The following is a 24,496-nucleotide window of genomic DNA, read 5'->3' on the forward strand; positions in this document are numbered from 1 at the left end:
AGATTCTATGCATTTTCATGCTATGATCTTATTCTCGTATATGGGACTAAGTTGCAGAGAACCTGTGACGATCCCTGTTACCTAAAATCTCAGGATTCTGCACATTCTCCTTCCTTGGCATAATGTCCTCAGGCTCATCCGTGTTGCAGTTTGAAGTAGAGTTTTATTCCTTTCTCTGGCTGAATAATATTCTATCGTGTGGGCTATCGCACTGTGTTAATCTACACATCTGTAGATGACCTGTTGATGAGAGATTGGGTTATTTCCATATTTTGGTGTTGTGAATATGACTGCCATGATCATTGCTGCTCAAAGGTCTGTTCAAGCCCTTATCTGTGTGTTGCATGTAATCACAGCAGAGTTCTCGGATCAAATGTTTTATTCATTTATAAGACACCAAGTCTATTCTCCATGAGGTGTTATAATTCTCTGTTCTTAGCTGCAGTACACACACACACACACACACACACACACACACACACACACACACACATATATATATATATATATATATATATATATTAGTTTTTTAAAATGTGGTTCACATTTATTTGTTTTTGTTTTGTGTAGTCATTGTCCTGGTGGGTATGAAGTGACATCTTGTGGTTTTGAGTGTTATTTCCTCAGTGTTTCCTAAAGCCTCTTATAATGCAGACTGCATTTGAAAGGTTATGAGCAACGAAACCAAGTAAGTCTTAAAGTAACCTCACTCTTGCTTAAACTGCAAACAGGAGCAAAACCAAGCAAGTGATTTCAGGTAAATATGTGTGTTAGCCAGAAGCAAGACTCAACCTCAGTGAAGTATAAGAAGCCAGACCACAGGAGATCACGTGACTGTAGACTTTTACACCAGGTCCCCAGTCTTCCAAGACAGAACTTGAGTAACTGAAGCCTCTTCATTTTGCTCCCACGTTTTCCTAATAGAGCTGACTGACGTGTCATCACGGGAGCATAGACACTCCATCTTTCAGTCCGGTACTTCCCAGTTTGTACAGTGCATCTTTTTCAAATAAATTCTTCAACATTTTAGAGTTTTCTTTTACAGTGATTAGCAAACTGAATGTTTTCCCCTGTGCTTATGGTCATTTGTAAACCTTCTTTGGAGAAATGCCTAATCCAGTGTTTTGCCCATTTTGAAATTGAGTTGTCTATGGTGAATTGTAGATGTTCTTTGTTTAAGATAACCTTTTTGAATTTGTTTAACCTTATATCACATATGTAATTTACATTATTCATCACCCATTCTTGGGTTGCCTTTCTATACTCTTTTTATAAATCATTTTATGCACAAAAGTCCTTAATTTTACAAAGTGGATTTTATCTATTTATTCACTCATGTTGAGATTTTGGTATCATATTCAAGAAATAATCCCTACTTGAAATCCAAGTTAGGTAAAACAGAGACCAGGTTAGCCCCAGGTTAGCCTGTTGCAATTAAGGTCTGCTTTCCTTCCTGCAGACAGGATCTGTGTCTGGTTGGGGTTAGGGCTAGGCAGTGAAAAGTCAAGTAAACACACACGTAATTCACACTGTTTATTCATTTGGACATCTCAGTGTTTGTGTAATTCACGGCTGCCTTTCAAAGCTTCTATGCATTTTCAGCCATTTTAAAATCTATTCACAGAAGAAACAAGGTCTTAGAAACCTCTGGTCTGCCATTTTGCTGAGTCGTTAAGGTTTTGGAAACTGACTTATGTTATTGGCAGTGTGCAGTAATCTGTAACTAGTAGGTACTTACAGATTGTGGGAGGTCACATGCTAAAGGCGTTCATTAAAAGGCTTAGCATATTGTAAGACCTTAATGAAGGTAACTGTTGTTTGGGTTTTATCACACTGAAGTAAAACTTTATAGATGATGGCAGCCCATGTCTTACCAAAAGCTTCTTGAGAACTTTGGAAGAATGATGGAGAAAGAGGAGAACGTCCTATGTGTCTATTTGCTGCCAATAGAAATGTACAAATGTCATCAGTCCTAATCCACCTAGGGTTGGAGTAACACTGAGGTGGAGACTAACTTTGTATTCTTCTTGCAGATTCCTCTAGCTTGGCAAGTGGCTATGGCCAGACCAGAAATGATGGCTCCCATTTGTCTGGTGGAAAACTTCAAGGAGCAGCTGTCTGTGAACCAGAAAGCCATCAAGATCCTGGACACTATTTCGCAGCCAGTGGTAGTCGTGGCTATTGTTGGATTGTATCGAACAGGGAAGTCCTACCTGATGAACCGTTTGGCAGGACAGAATCACGGTGAGAAGCATGCTGGGTACCAGCCAAAGGTTTGACTGTCTTTGTCAAACTTTGTCTGATCTTAATTCTTATTCCCAGTTAGAACAAAGGAAAGTGAAACTCCTGTCAGCAAAGCCATCCTCTCATGCTAATGTGCATGACTAATTACTGCTCCATAATAACCGGTTCCTGTATTCTTTCCTTCCACTCCACTAAAGGACAACTGTCTTAGGAGGCCTCGAGACAGGGCCTCTCTGATGCCCTAAGGATTGGGATCCTGTGTGTCAGTCTCTGGTCTCATACAGCAGGCTTCCTTTCTCAATAAAATATTTCCATCAGGATAGAAAGGACTTTGACTACTTAAGACTTTAAAAATCATGGGTAGGGCTGGATAGATGGTCTAGTGGTTAAGAGCACTTGCTGCTCTTAGACAGGATTTGGTTCCCAGAAGCCACGTGGTGACTCAAAATTCTCTCTAACTCCAACTCCAGAGGATCTGATGCTGTTATTCGGCCTTTATGCGCACCAGACATGCACACGGTGCACTTACATACGTGCAGGCAAAATCTGATGATATTCATGAAATGAAATAAGGAAATCTTAAAAATTATTTATTTAGAAATAAATAAATACCAAAAAAAAACTTTAAAAAGACTTTATATCCTTTTATAGCTGCGCTTTTGTTTTTGCCACTTTTCTTTAATAACTTTGAACACAAAAACTATTATAACAATTTCCTTTTTCTAGGTTTTTTTTTCCTTCTTGCATGTCTCCGACTTGGAAACCATTTCCCACAATTCGTGAAAAGTGGTTTTTTTTAGGCAATCTTGTTGGTTGGCCTGGTTCTAGCTATGTAGTCCCAGCTGGTCTCAGACTAATGGCAATTCTCCTGCCTCTGTCTCCTGCCTACAGGGATTACAGGTGTGTGTACAACAGTGGCTGGCTCAAAACACTCTCACTGCAGCTACCAGGGAGCTCCATGCTTTCTGATTCCTGGATGCCTCTTTGCATTTGGAGCCCTGGGTGACCTCATTCTCATGTTAAATGTCCCCTCTAGTTTGAAATAGAGGGCTATAAACTAAGGCACTTTTGAGGAAAGATGAAGCTCCGTTTTGAGTGCTGAGATTCACAGCACTGCCAGTTCTACTGTTCACATCTGCTTCTCATGGGCACTGTCCTCTTCTTTGCCTTTTCATGGCTGTGTCCAAACACCTGGGAGAAGGACTTAATGGGGACGCGTTTCTGTCAACAGTTTCTGAGATTTCACTCCAGTCATTGGGTTCATCGATCCAGGGACCATAGTGAGATCAGAGAGCCAGCTGTGTGGGAGACAGGTAGCAGAGGCTGAGGAAGGGATTGGGGATGGAGTTAAAACTTCCAATATCACTCCTCTGCCTACTTTATCCTCCATCCAGCCTATCTGTGCAGGACATTCACTTACCGACCCTGACTCCTCACCTCTTCCTTCAGGCTTCCCTCTGGGCTCCACGGTGCAGTCTGAGACCAAGGGCATCTGGATGTGGTGTGTGCCACATCCCACCAAGCCAAAGCACACCCTGGTCCTCCTGGACACTGAAGGCCTGGGGGACGTGGAAAAGGTAGGCTGAGGCTCAGGCTGTCTTGAAAATTATTATGGTCCAGCCTTAATAATCTTCTTCCCAGGGGCTCAGAGGGAAGCTACAATCGGCGTGAATTATTTTTGGGGGTGGGGTGGGGTGGGGGTAGAATCTAAGTACACTGAACTCTTATTTCCTTCTACTTTATTCCTCAGGGATAACATTCTATCTACACAGCTTCTGTTCTGTTCTCAGGCCTAGCTCCTTTCTTGCCTGATTTCTTTCTACTTTTATCTGCTGTCTCCTCTAAGTTCTGTCTTAATTCTCCCATCTCAGTTCTGCCCCATCCTGGTCTTTCTCATCTCGTTCTTACCCATCTGGCTCTTTCTAATCTTCCATCTCATTCTTCTCCATCTAGTTCTCCAGTCAAAATCCTCCTAAGTCTCTTTACAGTTATATACCCATACAATAGCAAGGTCACCAGGCTTGAATTCTTACAGGGTCCTAAAGGCAGACGAGAGTTTTCCTCAGGCAGAGACCATCAGGTTTTCTTTTACAACCCAAAAGGGGAATGGTAAAGGAGGAGGCCAACTAAGAGCTAAAATCGGTTAATGTATCAGAAAAAGGGAATTTGCTCAAACTACATGCCTAGAGGTGATTAGGTAAATGTTAGGAGTCTATAATGTTAGTATAAATACCACTAAGGCTATATAAGAAAGGAGGGTCTGAGCTTAATTTACCTTAATTCAGGAGATCATTTGGCCTTGGATGCTTGATAGGTATTTCATTGTAGGAATCAGCTAATACATATACAAAAGCTAAAATATCACCAAGACTTCTTAAGCCTGGCTTGACCTTCGGAGAAGTCCTTGACCTTTCCAAGTAGTAGCTTTTGTGATAATAGCTGGATTCCATTACGTTTTCCTGCGGCTTCCAGCAGGACTGACCCTTATGACTTGTTGTCTAACGGACTGATCTATTCATGAATAGATCTAATAGTTCTACAACTGAAGGGCAGCAGGTGAGATGACACTGATCTCTTTAGATTTCACACTTAGATAATGTCAGATTTTTTTGGTTTTCTTTTTTGTTTGTTTTTTGAGACAGAGTTTCTCTGTGTAGCTTTGGAGCCTGTCCTAGAACTTGCTCTGTAGACCAGGCTAGTCTAGGATTCATAGAGATCTGCCTGCCTCTACCTCCTGAGTGCTGGGATTAAAGGCATGCACCACCACTGCCCAGTGGTCAGATGTATTATATTAGACGAAACATGCTTTTATTTCTTGCCATTTGGGTGAATGATTTGATTCAATCCAATAAAAGTTTACTTAGCAGTTAAATTCCTAGATTCTAGGCATAGTAGTTAGATATTAGTGAACAAAATAAAGATTTTCCCTTTCAAGAACCCTCTTAGTTTCACTGAGGATCCTACCTGTGTGTACTCTGATGTAGTCCAGCAACTGGAAAGAAGCAGGATGGAGAGAGGATGAGCTGTCAGGGAGCAGCCTCTGACCTCTGAACTCCAGGAAAGCTGGGATGGAAACTTTTGAGCTAGCCTTTGTTGGGTCAAGGTTACTGAGTCTTCATCTCTCCTGTCTACCCATGACTGGAAGTCTGCTCTGGAAACCTTTATCATTCAAAGTGCTGGCATTTGAGAGCTGTTACCCATCAGCACTCCCACAGCTAGAGGAACAAGGTCTTCCATTTTGAAAGGTGACCCAGGCACCACAGTGCTACTTCTACTAGGAGCTATTAGGTGGATGGATGCTTTGATGAGAAGGTGGATGACATCATACTAGGAGCTGTTAGGTGAATGAATGCTTTGATACGAAGGTGGATGACATCATACTAGGAGCTGTTAGGTGGATGGATGCTTTGATGAGAAGGTGGATGACATCATACTAGGAGCTGTTAGGTGAATGAATGCTTTGATACGAAGGTGGGTGACATCATACTAGGAACTGTTAGGTGGATGAATGCTTTGATGAGAAGGTGGGTGACATCATACTAGGCACAGGTAGGTGGAAAGATGCCTTGATGAGAAGGTGGGTGACATCAGCCCCTCTCAGTGGATTAAGAATGACTTCTGACCTGTCTTCTGAGATACCAAGGATACATTTTGGAAATGGGGTTAAGGAGTTAGGTTTACATTTTTAAAAGATATATTTTTATTGTGTGTAGTATTTGTGTCTGCCTGTGGTATATGCATGTGAGGACAGACATTCTTGGTGTTTAGAGGTCTTGGATTCCCTGGTGCTAGAGTTACAGAAAGTGAGATGCACCCTGATGTGTATGTTGGGAACAAAACTGAGGCCCTCTGGAAGAACAACAAGTGTTCTTACCACTGAGCTGTCTGTGCAATCCCTTGGGTTCACATTTCTTCTTTTATGGTGAAACTTATCGCATTTTTTTTTTAATGGTGAAACTGTTCACAGGGCATTCTGGAAGTTCTTAAGACAGCTGACTCTGTATGTTCAGTGAAGGTACATGTTTGTCCCACAATAACTAATTAAGATGAATTTGGCTTTCTTAAGTAAGTGAGTTGAGTGATCTAAAAATAATTATTGTTGAATGTGAGATATTATGTGGTACATGGTGTGCATCTGTGTGTGTATGTGTGTGTGTGTGTGTGTGTGTGTGTGTGCGTGTGTGTGTGTGCACATGCTACAACTCCTTCTACCTTCATGGGGGTCCAGACATTGAAATAAACTGTTGGGCTTGCACAGTAAGAGCCTTTCCACCCTGTGCCATCTTGCTGGCTGATTCATCCTTTATTCCTTCCCTTAGTTTAGACATATGAGAGAAATGTCTAAATTCCCAAGTTTTGCATTTCACTCCAGAGAGGCATTAGTAACACTGCATTTCTGTATTTGGATTGTGTCATTTATCACACTTTTCGAAGATTTATACATACTTGCTGTGAGCATCAGAAATATGAAGTAGGAATTTAGCTGACTATGGCAAAAGCTATTACCTGGAAGAGTTAAGAACTCTTTCAGAGGATAAAGCCAAGTCTTAAGGAGTCTTGGTGATATTGGCTTTTGAATATTAGCCATTTCCTGCAATGAATTTCTTGTGTGCTATTGTAGCTTTTCCATTCCTAGAACAGTGTGTTTGATGATTCATTAGTAACAGTTTCCTCTATACAATTAAGGTCTTTAGATAACATTTCCCAACTGTGCTAACAGCAGTCACACAGCCAGACCCCCAACTTCAGACCTTTCTGTAATTATTATCATTAGCAACATTCGGCCAGGACCTTTTCTGGACAAAAGTATCTTATCTGAGATACTTCCCAGACTTTCTAAGGACAGACTTCAGACAGATAAGCAGCCAGACTATCTGTTAGAGAAGCCTTGGTGGATGTGCTAATTAAGCTTAACCTTCTTTCTTCCAAGTGTTATCTCTAGACTTCCAATTAACTCAGAACAAAAAGGCTTTTACATACTAGGTATATCAGGCTGTGACACGGGTTGCCTAGTTACCTAGCTACACTTCCCCTGTCCTTCCAGAAAATGGGCAGCTGAGTTAAGCTGAGAGAGATACAGCTCCAAGAAATAAAGGCAGTGACTTATAGAATCCTAATATTTTACCTAACCACTTCTAAGAATATAGTTTAAGTACCTATATCCCCCTTTTCAGATCTATTAACGGAATTTAGCCTTTAGTTGGTTCTGTTCCTCATTAGTCACTTCCCTTTTGGGTTGCAAAGGATATCTGACAATTACAGCTCTTTGGGTGGATCTTATCACCTCTGTTTGAACCTGTAAGAATTCAAGCCTGTGTGACCTTGCCTTGGTCAGAGGATTGCTGCTTTGTATGGGTATATAACTGTAAGTCTCAGAGACTTGAGGGAAACTAGAAGAGAGGACTAGAAGAATGAGATGGAGGATGGGGAAGAACTAGATGGGGAAGACCTAGATGGGGAAGAACTAGATGAGGAAGATCTAGCTGGGGATGAACTAGATGAGGAAGAAGTAGATGGGAGAATTAAGACAGAATTTAGAAAGCACAGCAGAAAAATATAGAGAGAAATCAGCAAGAAAGGAGGTAAGTAAGAGAGTAGAATAAAAGTGTGTAGAGAGAACTGATTCAGAAGAATAAGTATATTGATTAAAGAGCTTCATGTACATAGATTCTTCAGCTGGTTGTTAGATTCTTCCACAGACTGTGGGGAAAGGGTATTGAGGGGCAGGACCCCAAGAGTCTTTGTTACATCCTGTTTCCAGTGACAGGCTTTCTCTCCTTTTAAATGCTGTCTTCGTGTTCCACCTCGTCTTTACCCACTCGGTCACTGAGAAGCATTTATATCCGTTCAACATTTTTGACTATTCTGAATAATGGTACAAGAGACACGGATGAGCCTGGCTCTTGAGGATTGTTCTCACTCCCTTGGATTTGCATTGTCTTATCTACTTTCTGTAACCAAATAACTGACAAAAAACAAACAGACAAAAACAAAAAAACAAAATCTGACTTAGAGGAGAAAGGGTTTGTTCTGACAGCTCCGGGGATTCAGCCCATCAACACAAGCAGCAGGAAGATGAGGCAGTTGGTCACATTTCATCTACAACTGTGAAGCAGAGGATTGAAGTCCTGTGTTTATTCTCTTCCTCCTTTTCCTTCAGCTTGAGACCCAGCCAATGGAGCAGTACCACTCATCTTTAGGACAAGTCTCCCAGGCAATGTAATCTAGATAACCCATCATAGAAATGCCCAGAGGTTTGTTTCCATGGTGATTTAAAGTTCCATCAAGTCAACAATATAGATTAACCATTCCTTATGTGTGGTGGTATTGTGCTCCCCAAAATATTGTGTACCTTAATAAACTTCTCTGGGGTCAGAGAACAGAAAAGCCACAAGATACTTAGGCTAGAAAATGTTAGCACACGCCTTTACTCCTAGCATTCCAGAGACAGAAATCCCTCTGGATCTCTGTGAGTTCAAGGCCTCATTGGAAACAGCCAGGCATGGTGACTCACGCCTTTAATCCCAGAAAGCAGCCTTTAATCCCAGGGAGTGGTGGTAGAAAGCAGAAAGGTTTATAAGGTGTGAGGACCAGAAACTAGCAGCATTTGCCTGGTTAAGCTTTCAGGCTTTGGAGTAACACAGTTCAGATGAGAGTCATTGGGATGAGGACACAGAAGCTTCCAGTCTGAGGAAACAGGACCAGCTGTGGAACTGGCAAGGTGAGATAGCTGTGGCTTGTTCTGTCTCTCTGATCTACCAGCATTGACCCCAATAACTGGCCTCAGGTTTGATTTTATTAATAAGACTCTTTAAGATTCCTGCTACACTTATGCATAGAAATGAGATCTCTGGATCATACAGATCTTCTATTTTTATTAATTTAGGAAACATTCTAATGGGCTCCATAGTGCTTATACAATCTATGTCCTATCCAAAGCACATAGTCCATTTTTTCTCTACCTTCTTCAAACCTTGTTGACTTTTGTATTTTTACTGATAGTCACCCTAAGATGTGTGATTATACTCCATTTCAATTTTGACTTCTAGTTCCCTAAAGATCAGTTATGTTCACTATCTGTTCATCAACTTATTAGTTACTTGTGTGATTTTATTTTAGAAAAGCATATTTAAGTTCTTTCACATATTCAATCACATATTGAATTTGTCTTTCTGTTGAGTTGCATGATTTTTTTTTATATATTTTGAATATGTAGCTTACAAACATTGATCTCCCATTCTGTTTGTATTTTTTCTTGGTTATTTCTTCTTCTGGCAAGGAGCTTTTTAGTTGGATTCCACCCTACTTCTCTAATTTTGATTTTTGTTTCCTGTACTTTTTGTGTCATAGCTAAAAATGCCATTGTCTAGATTCATGTTTAGAAACTAATTTTTCTTCTCATGGTTTTGTGCTTTCTGTTCATTTCTTTTGTAACTGAAATTCCATGAATTTTGTCCAATCTCTTCTGAAGTATCCCCTCCTCCAGACACTGGTAACCAGCATTTTGCTATTTCCATTCAACTTCTTAAGATTTGTATGTGCGTGGAATCTTTGTGGCATTTGTCTTTCTATGCCTGGTCATTCCACTTTCCTAGACGCTTGCCATGTTCATCTACGTGTTTATATCACAGGATTTCTTTTTTGCATGTCTGTATCAGAGGCCATTGCAAATGTACAGCATGTTTTCTTTGTCCATCCATGACTCCAGCTTGAGTGTCTGCCTTGGCAGTTGAGTACTGCCTTTGCACATGCACACTGGTGGGATTGCTATATCCATTTTCATATCTTAGCATTTAACTCTATATCATTTTGGCTGACTTTTGTGTATCGTGTGCACAGGATCTAACTCTACTTTTCTACATGTGGATGCCCTGTTTCCCCAGCACTATTTCTTGAAGACACTGTCTTCCTGCTTGTGTGTTTTTGACAGCCTTGGCAAAGATCAATTGATAGTTAATTCATGGAATTATTTCTGAGGCTCTTACTCCACCCTATTGGTTTATATACTTGTTTTGTTATTATCATATTTAAGGATACTCATTGACACAGGTTAATTATATAAATTAATGGGATTCACCATGATATTCTGAGACTGACACTGTCCATTGTGTGGTTATATATTGTGTACCCCAATTAAACTTATCTGGGGATCAGAGGACTGAGCCAGCCACTAGATTAGACATAGAGGCCAGACAGTGATGGCACACACCCTTAATCCTATTATTTGGAAGACAAAGATCTGGTGTCTCTGTACCTTGGTGTCTCTATATCTCAGCCCACATAAGATATGAAGTAGAAAGCTGTTCTTAGCTCAATTTTAGAACTTCTTTTTAAGTTCTTTCAAATTTTAGGTAGAAAGTCAAGCCAACACAATGGGCAGCCAAACGTATCTGGAAGTTTTCTCCAGTCTTGCCTGGCCCTGCAGTCTGCAGTTGCTTAGTCCCAAGTAAACACACAGAGGCTTATATTATTTATAAACTGGATGGCATATGGCTCAAGCTTCTCACCAGCAAGCTCTTGTAATTTAACCCATTTCTATTTATCTATGTTTTGCCACATGTTTCATGGCTTTACCTGCATCCCATTATATGTTGCTCATTGGGCAACTGGCTCATGTCTTCCTGGACTCTGCCTTTCTCTTTCCTGTCTCTCTTCTCTCCTGCCTACCTCTAAGCTGCCTTGCCATAGGCCAAAGCAGCTTATTTATTAACCAATAGGGACAATGTACATTCACAGCATACAGAAAGACATCCCTCAGCATTTCCACTTTGAGTTCAAGGCCATATTGGGAACAGAGCCAGGTATGGTGGCATATACCTTTAATCCCAACACTTGAGATCTCATGTCTTTGTTTGGGAAGCACACGCACCTCTTATCCCAGGAAGTAAGATAACAGGACACAGAAAGATATATAGGGTATAAGGAAACAGGAACCCACACTCTTGAGGCTGAGGATTTCGTAGAGATAAGAACTTGTAGCTGGCTTATTCTGTCTCTCTGATCTTTCAGCATTCATCCCAATATTTGGCTCTGAGTTTTTTAATTAATAAGACCTTTTAAGATTCTTGTTACACCATTGTCACCTCCTTTTCTTTTCTTATGGTATCTGTTAACAGCACTTTGGAAAGGTTTTTGAATAAACCGTACCGTTCTGGTTCCTGTAGCCCAGTAATTGTTTTAAATCAGTATGTGTGCGGCTGTTCTTGCTTAAGATGAATCTGGTTAAAGAGGGTATTTTATGACTCCACGTGAATTTTAGGATTTTTCGTTATAAAGAATGTCATTGGCATATTTGTAAGTACTTTGAAGCCATCTGTGAAGCAACAATCGTATTTTTAAAACTAATGTTCTGTTAGGACTTTGTTTCTCTTCTCTGCAGGGGCCTTGTCTACTCTGAACCTGTGCAGGCCTTGTGCAGGCTGTCATGTGAGATCATGTGTGGACCAGCACTTAAAGGCATGTGCTGTTGTTTGTTCTATTGCTCTTGGCCATTCTGACTATCGTAGGATGAAATCAGAAAGCAGTTTTAATTTGCAGTTCCCTGATGGCTGAGAAAGTTGAACCTTCTTCTTAGGTGTTTCTTAGCCTTTTGTGTTTCACTGTTTGAGAGCTCTCTGTTTGGTTCTCTATCCAAATTTTTAATCAGGCTATCTGTTTTCTTGATGTTCAGTTTTTGTTTTTGTTTTTAGTTCTTTATATATTCTGAATACTGACATTCTGGCAGATGTGTAACTGTTACAGACTTTTTCCTATTCATGAGATCCCATTTATTAATTGTTCTTAGAGTCTATGGGATCTTCTTCCTGTCAGAAAGTCTTTTCCTGAGCAAATGACTTCAAGCCTATTTTCTACCCTCTCTTCTATGTGATTCAGTTTGTCTTATTTTTACACTGAGGTCCTTGCTCCACTTAGAGCTCTGTTCTGTGCAAAGCGATACTGGTTCACTAAGTTTCTCAGGCCGACCTTGGATTCTTCCTCAATGCAGAAAAAGCACTCTTGCTGCCCCTGCTTTGGCCTTCAGAGTTCCTGGGATAACAAGGCCACTGGGCCAGTCCAGATAGACTCCTGAGGTGTACTCTCCTCAGCCCTCTGCCCTCCTGTGTCTTCCAGGGTGACCCTAAGAATGACTCGTGGATCTTCGCCCTGGCCGTGCTTCTGAGCAGCACCTTCGTCTACAACAGCATGAGCACCATCAACCACCAGGCCCTGGAGCAGCTGCAGTATCCTTGCAGGACCTGAGCCGCCATGTTTCATTGAGTGCTCTGGAATGCATATGGAGGCACTGACCTGCCCTGTCACTGTGTGGCTGTTGGTGGGGCAGAGGAGACCTGGGGAAGAAAACAGTGTTTGTTGTGGTTTATTTTTAATAAGAGAATCATGAGAATGTGTGTATGAACTCACTTTTCCTTAACCGAATGCCAGTTATGTCACAGAACTCACCGAGCTGATCAGGGCAAAGTCTTCCCCAAATCCTGATGGAATAAAGAACTCCACAGAGTTTGTGAGTTTCTTTCCAGACTTCATCTGGACTGTTCGGGATTTCATGCTGCAGCTGAAGTTAAATGGAGAAGACATCACAGAGGACCAGTACCTGGAGAATGCACTGAAACTGATCCCAGGTACAGGGAATGCTGGGGTGGGGGGCTGGGAAGGGCTGGGATCTGCTGAGCTGCTCCCATCCTCTGTGGGGTCCTTTTGTATTTGCAGTGGGATGGAGATCTGCAGGAACTCTGATAGGTCATTGGCTGATAATGCCTGGGAACTGGTGTTTAATTTCTGTTGAGAAAAGTAGAGCCTAGAGCACAGCAAAATCATTCAAAGCCAAGTTCTTTACAGTTGTACTTTAGCATCTGGAGTAAAAAGCTTCTAAGCTTCTCCATGTCCAGACATTTGTATTGCCTGTTTTGTGTCTGCCTTCCTTTAAGAAATAGTTGGCTCCATAATTCTTACTCATAAATTTATCATACATAGCCCATCTCAGAATATATTTCACATTGTTTACATTATTCTTCTCATGGAGGAACAAGGTTGTTTTTAATGCTGGATTGGTTATGTTGTCTGCAAAAAGCTGTGTTCTAAGTAAACTGACAGATGTGTCTTTTCAGTCTATGCCTTCTCAGTATTCATCTTAATTCATCACAACAGTTTATTTTTATTCATGCTACAGTGTCAGGATCAGTGATATTAATGGTCTATAAACTATTTGCATGGACATTATTTTCCCGAGTGTGAAGCTGATGAAGCCTTGTGAGGAATGGCAGTTCTGATTTTTTCACTGCTTTCATTTTTCTGTCTTTGCTGTCTGAAAACGTTAAGAACATAGCAGGTGGGAAAGCAGCCTGTGGAACCAGTACTCACAGTCCTAAAGTTACATCTGAAAATAAAAGTATCCAGCCCAGGACACCCCAAGACGAAGTTCTCAGCACAAAGAAGATTTATTTGCCCCAGAGAGACAAAGGGCAGGAATAAGAGACAAAGACAGGAGACAGAGGATGAGGGAGAAGGGGAAGGGAACAAGGGAGAGGGGTAAGGGGCACTTGTTCCAGAGGACACAGGACTGCCTCTGTGCCACAAGCTACAACAATATGAACTAGTAGGATTTCAGCTGATTATGACAAGCTAATACCTGGAAGAAGCCAAGGGCCTTCCAGAGGTCAAACTGAGGCTCAAGGAGTCTTGGTGATATTGGCTTTTGATTACTAGACATTTCCTGCTATGAATTTCTCATGTGCTATTGTAGCTTTTCCATCATTTATTGGGCACTATTTCCCCTCTACTAAAGGAATACTTAGATAACCTTTTGTGTAGTAATGCAGCCAGAATCCATAATTTCAGACCTTTCTGTAATTATCATCATTAGCAGCATCTGGACAGGACCATGCCCGGATATACGAAAGTATCTTATTAGAGATACCTCTGTACTCTCTAAGAACAGACTTAAGCATCCAGACTATCTGTTTGAGAAGGCCTGGTGGATGTGCCAATTAAGCTTAACTTTCTCCTTTCCAAAGTCTTATCTCTAGTTTTAGATCCACCCTTAACAATTAACTCAGAACTAAAGGGTTCCAGCTTACAGGTACATCTAGCTGTAGTGAAAGTTGCCTAGTGACCGAGCACACTTCTGCCTTGCCAGAAACTGCGGGAGCAGAGATAGCTTAGAGAGATAAAGGCCAAAGGGATAAAAGGCAGTTTTATTTTCAGAGCAAGGGCAGAGAAGAATAAAGAGAATGGAGATGGGTAAGAACTGGAGAGGAATGAACTGAGATGGGGAAGAACTAGATAGAAGAGAACTAGATTAAAGGGCTAGAAGAGAGAACTAGAGGAATGAGATGGAAGATGAGGAAGAGCCCTAGGGGAAGAAGAAGATGAGGGAGAAGGTGACGGGTGAGGAGCTAGATGGGAACGAACTAGACAGACGAGAAAGACCAAGATGGGGCAGAACTAAGACGAAGGAATTAAGATAGCACATAGAGAGAAGAGCAGAAAGGTGTAGAGAGGATCAGGCAAGAAAGGAGCTAAGTGAGAGAGCGGAAAAGAAGCTATGCAGAGATAGAACTCAGAAGAATAGAGTGTATGGACTAAAGAATTTGTGTGCATAGAGTCATTTAATATCAACAAAGATTAGATTATCAGCTGGTTGTAGATTCTTCCCAGGCCCTGGGAGGGGGCTTTTGAGGGCCTGGACCTCCCAAAACCTCGATATTTCTGCATAGAGGGGAGACAGACATGACCCATAGACAAATGAGTTTATAAAGGTAAAAGGGGAAACCCCATATTAGGATGAAGTGTTTAATTTTAATTGGGCATGTTAATTAGGTGAGCCAAAGGGGGCTTGTGATTGTTGGGCTTCAATACATTGATAGCTGGACCTTGGTAGTTGGTCATTCAGGAGGAGGAAATGGCCAAAATAGGGAATAGACCTTGGTGGCTAGCTTTAAGAATGTAGTCTGAAGGTCTTTAGCAAGGCAGAGGGAATGGCAGAAGGGAAAGGCCTGCCAGAGCCATGCTCACCACACTGGCCAGAGTCCTTTCACTATGATCTTCTATTATTGCTTATTTTTAAACAAGATATCACAAAGTAGCCCTTAGCCAGCCTGGTATTCACTATATAGCCCAGTCTAGGCTAGCCTGGAATTCAGTTTCTCCCGACTTTGCCTCCCATGCACTGGGATTGAAGGTGTATGCTACCACCCAGCTTTCCTTTCCTCTTTTCCTTCTTTCCTTCTTTCTTCCTTCCTTCCTTTCTTTCTTTCTTTCTTTCTTTCTTTCTTTCTTTCTTTCTTTCTTTCTTTCTTTCTTTCTTTCTTTCTTTCTTTCTTTCTTTCTTTCTTTCTTTTATACAAATTTGGTTTATTTGTTTGTTTGATTTTCTTTTTGATTTTTTTGAGACAAGATCTCACAGTGTAGATTTTGCTTGCCTGGAATGCCCTATAGAGACCATTGTAGCTTCAAACTCATCAAGATCCTCTTCCATAATTTTTGATAAAAAGGTTGACAGTACTGTATGCAATTTTCAGAATACAATTATTGTTCTACTTGAATGTTGTAACTGGATGTGGTAGAACACATGTAGGTACTGGGGCGGTTACTCCAGTGAAGCGGATGGTACATCTATCATCTCATATTGTTAATTTTCATGAAATGAACAGTCAAAATGGATTCAATAAAAATTCCTAATGCATGAGCTGGGGAGATGACTTGGTGCTTAAAGCACGTGTCACTCAAGTGTGAGGACTGGAGGTACGATCTCCAGAACTTACATAAACGCAGGGTGGTGGGGCGGCTACCCCCAACCCCACAGCTCCCCAGAGTTTTCTTGAGTGAGAGTAGTAGGAAATATTAGATAGAAGGATTTAGAGTGTGGAAATAAACAGATGGAAAATACAGGATAGCTTTGAGAGGGCCTGGAACCTATTCCAACCAGCCCTGGTTGTCTCTGCCCTCGTGTATAGAAATGCCAAGGGGTGGAGCAAAAGACCTTTCCCCAGCACAGCCAAGTGCAGACCATCTCAAACACCTGCACTCAGGCCCGTGGTCCAATCATCCTCTCTATGCAGACCTGCTGGGTAAAGCCACTAGGAACCTGAAAATGGGCTCCCCACACTGGGTGGGTATGATAGTCTACCTCTAATCCAGTGCACAGGCTGAGGACACAGGATAGTGCTGGAGCATGCTGGCTAGCCAAGCTGGTTGTACTGGAGAGTTCCAGTTTGACGTGAGAAACCCTGCTTCATTGAAAAGGTGGAGACTGGTTGAAGAGGACTCCTAAAGACAACATCTGGCTTCCCCATGTAGACACATGCATGTGTCCTCTCACACACATATGCCCAGACACAGGCAAACATGCATACATACACCACACATATCCACATGAGAGAAAGGGAGAAAATCCCCAATATGGCAGTTTCCTGAAGTACTGTCTGAATGTTGCACATCAGGTCTCTAGACTCACGTATCCTCCATATGTTCAGAGTCCCACCTTCCCTCCCCAGCTGTGAAGAACTTTTATTTTCAATGAGTGCATATTTGGAATTCACAAAAAACGAATTCTTTCAGCATCAAAGTAGTTTTCCTTCAGTAACCATGGCATCGTTCTTAGAATTGCTACTGTTGCTATTTCTAATACTCTATTCCCCTTTATTTGTGGCTCTTCTTTTGGGTCCCACAGCTCCTTTACTACAAAGGAATGATTGGGCCAGAAATCACATTCAGCCTTTTGCCGTTCGGTCAGCAGGACACACCACTACTTGATGCCATGTTCAGGATTTCATGGTCAATCATAAGCTCTTCCAGTGGAGTCAAGTGTCTCCTGAAATATTTCACCAGACTTCTACCAAGTACAAACTTGGTATACTTTTGACATGCAAAGAAGTGTTGCATGTTTATGGTAAAGAGATGTGTATGGTAAAGAGACCTGTGAGTGCAGAGCCCTTCACATAGACAAGAGCCTCCATCATTTTCTCTCTGCTCTAAGACTATTCCCGTTGCTTTCTCTTTCCCCCGACACTAGGCAACAATCCCAGAGTCCAAGCATCCAATTTGCCCAGGGAGTGCATCCGACATTTCTTTCCTAAACGGAAATGTTTTGTCTTTGACCGGCCAACGGATGACAAAGAACTCTTACAAAAAATTGAGACTATCTCAGAAGACCAGCTGGATCCTAAGTTCCAGGAACAAACGAGGGCTTTTGTTTCTTACGTCTTCACCTATGCAAAGATCAAGACCCTCAGAGAGGGAATTACGGTCACTGGGAACCGTGAGTGGTTTTTTTTTTTTAAACACACTTCTGTATAGAGCAGTATATGCTGAACTTACTAGCGTTTGTATGTTTTTAAAAATTATCTATACAATGATAATGTGCTTGTGTCTCTACTCTGAACAATCTACGTGTTTTATAATTAATTACAGATTACAAATCCTTCTTTAGGAATGCAGACTTCATCACTAGTATCTATTGCTGTAACATACCTATATAAAATTCACGACTGATAATAAAATCACTAGGGAAAAGGTAGTTAATCAACTATAAAATCAGTGTTCAAATCACTAAAGCTGATATATTCTATTTTCATGGGGGATGTCTTGTATATTAATTATTCTTTAGAATAAAAATGTGAAATGTAATTTGGAAATTTTAATAGTTTCAACATAAATACTAGTGTTTAAACCATGCAAATCCATACTTTAAAGAAATAATATGATATATTTTTCCTTGTTATACAATCTGTTTTCCTTGTTGATATAATCTATTTTCCTTTGAAGATTTAAATGCATAATTATATTTTTCATAGATAGCTGAATTTATTAGGTGAAGATTGATATTAATTTTTAACATTGTGAACTAGAAAACCACAAAAACAAAGGGACAATAAAAAAAATTGTTGGCTTGCTGAAGGAGGTGTGTGTGTGTGTATGTATGTGTGTGTGTGCATGTGTAGCTGTGAGAGATTCAGAAATGGAGTCATAAAATCTTGGATCCCATTCACTTATAACTTCATATTTATCCCCTAAAACTCCTGGCTCGTGAAGGACTGGGGACTCTGGTGACGACCTACGTGGATGCCATCAACAGTGGAGCTGTGCCTTGTCTGGATGATGCGGTGACAACTCTGGCCCAGCGTGAGAACTCAGCAGCTGTGCAGAAGGCAGCTGACCACTACAGTGAGCAGATGGCCCAGCGACTGAGGCTCCCCACAGACACGCTCCAGGAGCTGCTGGGTGTGCACACAGCCTGTGAGAAGGAAGCCATTGCTGTCTTCATGGAGCACTCCTTCAAGGACGAAAACCAGCAATTCCAGAAGAAGCTGCTGGTAATGTTTGTGTCCTTAACTGTCATAACTCTGAGATCCCTTCAAGACTGTAGTGCTGCTGCACCTTCGTTAGCCATGGGTGCATGTCTCATTCAAAGATAAGCATGCTGTATGTTCATAATGAATAGAGTTGTGAAAGACTGCATGTCTTCTCCCCAAACTCCAGGTGCTTTTTATCCAGAAATCTCAAATGGCTGGAATAATGAATATATAGTGTACTAAGTCCTTCACCCAGTTAATGTTTGTGGCTTGCGAACCTGCCCAGAACACTGATAGTTCATCCCTGAAGAGCTATATTCTTCGGTTCCTTCGAAACAGTTTCTCACTGCAGGCCACTGTTCATCTGTTGTGCCTTGTTGTATCGTTGTGTCATTGAAGACAGATTACAGGATGTGACACTCACAAGTAACCAGAGATTGTGGGATGCAGAACCATCCTTTTACAGAAGGTCTTGAGGGCTAGGAGCTTCAGGAACATTCACTGTGGTCTTGCACAGATTTTTTAGCATCCTAATCAGGATCTATCATTTCCCATTCACTTGTGGCCTTCTTACACTAGAATACCTTCCCCTGGGAAATGGGCTGAGTCTTCTACAAAGTTTCTTGGAATTTTATCTCTTCTATTCCTTCAACACGTCAGATCTCTGTACATTTCCCTTGTAGGAATTAATAGATGAGAAGAAAAGGATTTTCATGTTGAAGAACGAAGAAGCATCAGATAAATACTGCCAGGAAGAACTGAGTCGACTTTCAAAGGCTTTGGTGGAAAATATTTCAATGTTTTCTGCTCCTGGAGGACACAGGCTCTACATGGAAATGAGGGAAAAGATTGAACGTGACTATTGGCAGCTGCCCAGGAAAGGGGTTAAGGTGAGGAGCAGGGAGCATGAGGAGGGGTGAAGGTGAGGAGCATGGAGCACCTATGCTCAAAGCAGAGGAAAGGTGGTGTCATAAACCATGAGCACACAGTACTGCTCTAGAGAAATAAAACACCATGAGGATAGCATGGCACAGCTTCATATCGGAATTGGTGACCAAAACCAGGCCTTTGCAATGCAAGTCAAATGCTTTATTCTCAAGCCCATCACCAGGACCATGCTTGGCTCAAAATGGCTGCTATTTACTATTAATTCTTGGAAATATTTACATGCAAATTCTGAGAAATAATTTTGTGAGTCTGTCAGGATGGTCTATCTATGAGCAGCTAGTAAATGTAACAACACAACAAACATATTACTTGGTTTTGCCAATGACACCATGGTGAGTTCTTTCCTTAGACCTTTCTTTAGTTATCTAAAATGCTTTGGGTGATGCCCACCATTATTGTGGACAGTTTTCACATCTGAACCATGAGGCCCAGGCAGGTGAAGTGACTTGCCCATGAACACATGCAGCAAGAGCAGAAGGAAGTGAAGCCCACACAATTATGCAGCATTTTACACTGGGATACACTATTTGAAAGCATCATAGGTGGCAATGAGCACATCTGCACATGATGTGGACAGGCTGAATCTGGGAGCAGGTGGAGGCAGGTGGCACTAGCGGGGATGACTGGGGGAGTCGTGGATCAGGAAGTATCTAGTTCCACTGAAGAGCATGGGCAGTCTGCAGGCTTCACCACAACATTTTAACAGTGAGGCACAGTGGAGATTGTGTTCACCCACTCAGGTACTCCCCCAGGACTTATCGAGGTTCTGTGCTCCTTCTTGGTCCTGCAGGCAAGTGAAGTCTTCCAGAGCTTTCTGCAGTCACAGGCCACCATTGAGAGTTCCATCCTGCAGGCAGATACAGCCCTCACTGCTGGGGAGAAGGCCATTGCAGGTAGAGGAGCATGTGTCTTGGCTTTTGGGAGGGGTCAGATTCCCCAAGGCTTCCTGACAGAAGCCCTAGTAAACCCATCCCCAGATTAGCAGCTTTCTATCCTTCTGTGGATGCTCACTCTGAGAAGAACAGAAAGTCTGGTCTGTGCTTCAGCCAGATGGGCAGGGGCTCCTCCATCACCCTAGACATACTCTCTCCATGGCGTGGACCAGTGTGGAGTCTGTGGCTTCCTTTCAGATTTGAATTGCTCTCTGGGCTCCGGAATGTAGATGTTTTTCCTGGCCCCTCACTTTCTTCATCCATCCACCCTGAATCTCCATCACTTTCTTCCCATGACCCATCATGAATCTCTATTATTGAATTCCCAGGGGTCCTGTGGATTTCACTACGTCCAGCATAGGATATCTAAGGGGAAAAAAATCTACGTATTTCACTACGTCCAGCATAGGATATCTAAGGGGAAAAAAATCTACACTATGTTCTTATATCTGTTAACTTTATTCCTCTAGGACAAAATTCTATCAATACAGCTATAGCTCCATCAAGCATTCAGGAAAAGAATAAATCTAGATACACCAAGCTCTTTATCCATCTAATTTATTTCTCTGGTCTGAAATCCTGTCTACAGAGCTTCGGTTCCATCCGGTTCCCTCTCATAGTCCTGCTAATGACTGAGTTCTTATGCTTCCAGCCTCATCTTCGTCCTCTGTTTCCTCATTCTCCATCTCTACTACTCTCTACTCCTGGTACTGATGGACTCTACAAGAGTTCTGCCTTGCCGTCTACAAAACCTCTGTCTTCCTCTCTTCACTCTGGCCATGCTGTTCTATCCACCTCTACAGAAAATGCCTGTCCTTTAACTCCCTGGCCACATGGTTCTCTGCCTCCTCAGGAATGTTGCTCTACCTTCCACCTTGACATGTGAAAACCTCTTTTGTTCTCAGTCAATTTCTCTGGAGAGCCACTAGGCCTGGAGGCAGGGGAATGATCTGAGCTTCATTTGCACAAGAAGTAAAGCTATACTTCTCCAGCCAGCTTGTCTCCTAGACTCAGAGGGGAGTTAGTTACCTAGAAGTTCAGCAGGTCTGGAAATATTTGGGCATGCAAGAATTTTGTAGTAGAAGACAGCTGAAATATTAAAAGCTGTATATCACCAAATATTCATAATAAATGGCTTGCCTTTTGACAGACCCTTGGCTAGTCAAAATATAGCTTTAATATACAACTGAATCGCTTTAATATATTCTTGTGGCTTGCCACACTCCATCACTTTCTTCCCCATCCATCCCGAATCTCCATCACTTCTTCCCCATCCATCATGAATCTCCATCACTTTCTTCCCCATCCATCCCGAATCTCCATCACTTCTTCCCCATCCATCCCGAATCCCCATCACTTTCTTCCCCAACCATCCGGAATCCCTCACTTTCTTCCTCCATCCATCCTGAATCTCCATCACTTTGTTCCCCCGACCATCCTGAATCCCCATCACTTTCTTCCCCAACCATCCTGAATCTCCATCCCTTTCTTCCCTCCCTGAATCTTCCTGGGACAGAGGAGCGGGCCCAGAAGGAGGCGGCTGAGAAGGAACAGGAGCTGCTAAGACAGAAGCAGAAGGAGCAGCAGCAACTGATGGAGGCTCAGGAGAGAAGTCACAAGGAAAACCTAGAGCAACTGAGAACGAAGCTGGTGCAGGAGAGAGAGCAGCTCATCAAAGACCACAAGATGATGCTGGAGAAGCAGCTGCAGGTGGGTCTCCTCATCACCCTGGTGGTCCTCATACCCTGGGTAGCAGGACAGAGTTTGTAGCCAGGTCATGAGAGGAAACACCACCAAAATGTATTGTTGCTAAGGAGGTTCCCCTCCCCTCAGGTTTTCAGTTGCTCCTTTAGGGTTTTAATTACTGTAATAGTTTGATTTACTGATTCAGGCTATTTAAAAAGGAACTCATGAGGATTCACTAAAGAAAATCCTCAACTAGGCAGTTTAATGAGGCCAGCAATGGGTCTGGGTTATCCAGGCCCAAATTATCAGGCAACTGACACACACACACACACACACACACACACACACACACACACACACACACACACCCATTGGAGGATGATCTGTGCAGACATAAAAATGAAACAAATGTCCAGACTGAAAAGCACAGGGAATCAGCAGCTTCTGCGGGTTCTGTAGCCGTCTCCAGGGTGGACAGCATGCTTGGAGCAGCACATGGCATTGGAGTGATTCTCTCATTGCCCAGCTGCAAGTAAAACGGTAACAGATTTCTAAAACAACTGATAGGTTGCCACTGTCTGTGTGATATGGTTGCTAAACCATCTCAGTGGTTTGAGCTCTGCACACCCCGACCAGTGTCACTTCAGTGGGCGTGAGTGTAGCAATGTCTTCACACCTCTGCTAGCATGACAGCCCAAACAGACAGGATGGATCAACATCAGTGAAGTGTCAACTATCCTCCCTCACAATGTGTAGGCCTAACTCAGTGGGTCATCTTCATGGTAAGGGAACTCATGTCGGGCCACACTAAGGACCACTTGCTAAAGGCTTGAAACTGTAACTCGTACAATGTTGGGATTTTACACTGTTTACCCCTCTCCCATGTTCACTGTTTAGAATCAGAAGGCTTTGCTTGAAGAAGGGTTTAAGAAGAAAGCTGAGGAAATGAATGGAGAAATACAGCGATTGAGACATAACGTCGAGGATATGAGAAAAAACAGTGGTTCCGTTTTGGACAAAATTCTAGGAGGATTTGCTACAGTGATTTGTGCTCCTGCTTTATTGATTACAGAGGCTGTAAGAGGCATTGCTTCACTATTTAAATAGAATTCACTCTTCTTTTGATGAAATGATAGATTGTGAATATCTACTTTGTCTTTTTGTTTTGAAGCTTCGTGTTTTTATCTTCATTCAGCAAATTTAAACATAAAAAGTGCTTATTAGAGGACATCTATGCCTGCACCACAGTAGACAGAACATATGTATACATGTTTGCACAGACAATGTTTGCTTTTAGGGAACAAATTTTTGAAACCATTCATATGTAAGCTATGTAATTAGTCATTATACATGGTGACAGTTACTGTTGGTCAACTTGACTGGATATAGAATCATCCAGGGGACAAGCTCTTCTGCATCCTGTGAGGACTGTCTCAGCTAGGTTAGTTTGTGGGGGATCACAAGCTCTTCTGCATCCTATGAGGACCATCTCCACTAGGTTAGCTTGTGGGGGATCACAATCTCTTCTGTACCCTATGAGTACCATCTCAACTGGGTTAGCTTGTGGGGGATCATCTCAAGTTACTATGATGGGGAACACATCTGAAGTGTGGGCACCACTGTTCCTGTGGACTGGGGACCTAGTTAAAAGGTGAGAGAAAGCTGGGCACTAACGTCCACCACTTGTGGCTTCCTGACTGTGGATGCCATGTGATCAGCCAGCCTCCACTTCTTTCAGCATGCTTTCTCCAACATGCTCAATGTATCATCTGGAACCATGAAATAGAACAAACCATTTCTTTCTTATCTTGCTTTTGTTGGGGTGTTTTGTCACAACAAGAAGAAAAGTTATTGATATTGTCATAATGGTGATACATTAGGAAACTACTTAAACATCGTTGAATCAGATTGATAACTAATTTTAATATGTCTGGATCCTAGATTACTATACAGTCAAGAAACAAATGTCAGTCAAGCTTTCTGTATACTAATGTAAATTAAGCTTAAAGATTCCTTATAAAATAAAGTGAAAACACCATATAATAGTGTGCTTATTATTAAAAAATGCTACTATCCCATGCAAATGCACAGGAGTGCAAATGAAGTGCCTTCTGGAAGACTCATGAGAAACCTGATCCTTTGGCTTCCTCTGGGGAGAGCAAGTTGGAATTAGATGTTGATGGGCACATGCATGTCATTATATACTGTTTATAGGTTTCATGAAGAATTCTGGGAAAACAATGTGTTTACATTTTAAAAGAGCAGTAAGTTAAAATTCACTATTATATGATGAAACTTTTGTTTTTAGAAATGGCAGAAGCTTTTAGAAGACAGTTAAGATGAGGACCTGAGTGCCAAGAAGTATAATGTTGCCATCTTAATGCTGTTTTTTTCTTT

General features: G+C 41.9%; 1 protein-coding gene across 1 annotated transcript; it reads left to right on the forward strand.

The window, feature by feature from the left end:
• The first annotated feature begins 588 nt into the window (after positions 1 to 588).
• On the forward strand, positions 589 to 24,150 carry LOC128108690 (guanylate-binding protein 6-like). The gene is made up of 10 exons (XM_052735591.1): positions 589 to 2,244; positions 3,694 to 3,821; positions 12,355 to 12,464; positions 12,667 to 12,863; positions 17,255 to 17,500; positions 18,274 to 18,554; positions 19,217 to 19,423; positions 20,272 to 20,374; positions 21,930 to 22,123; positions 22,997 to 24,150. The coding sequence occupies exons 1-10, from the start codon at positions 2,058 to 2,060 to the stop codon at positions 23,204 to 23,206; spliced, it is 1,863 nt and encodes a 620-aa protein (XP_052591551.1). The 5' UTR covers positions 589 to 2,057; the 3' UTR covers positions 23,207 to 24,150.
• Positions 24,151 to 24,496: the final 346 nt, after the last annotated feature.

This window comes from Peromyscus californicus, unplaced genomic scaffold (genome assembly GCF_007827085.1).
Source record: "Peromyscus californicus insignis strain IS unplaced genomic scaffold, ASM782708v3 Scaffold_13__1_contigs__length_99412109, whole genome shotgun sequence".
Taxonomy (NCBI): Eukaryota; Metazoa; Chordata; class Mammalia; order Rodentia; family Cricetidae; genus Peromyscus; species Peromyscus californicus.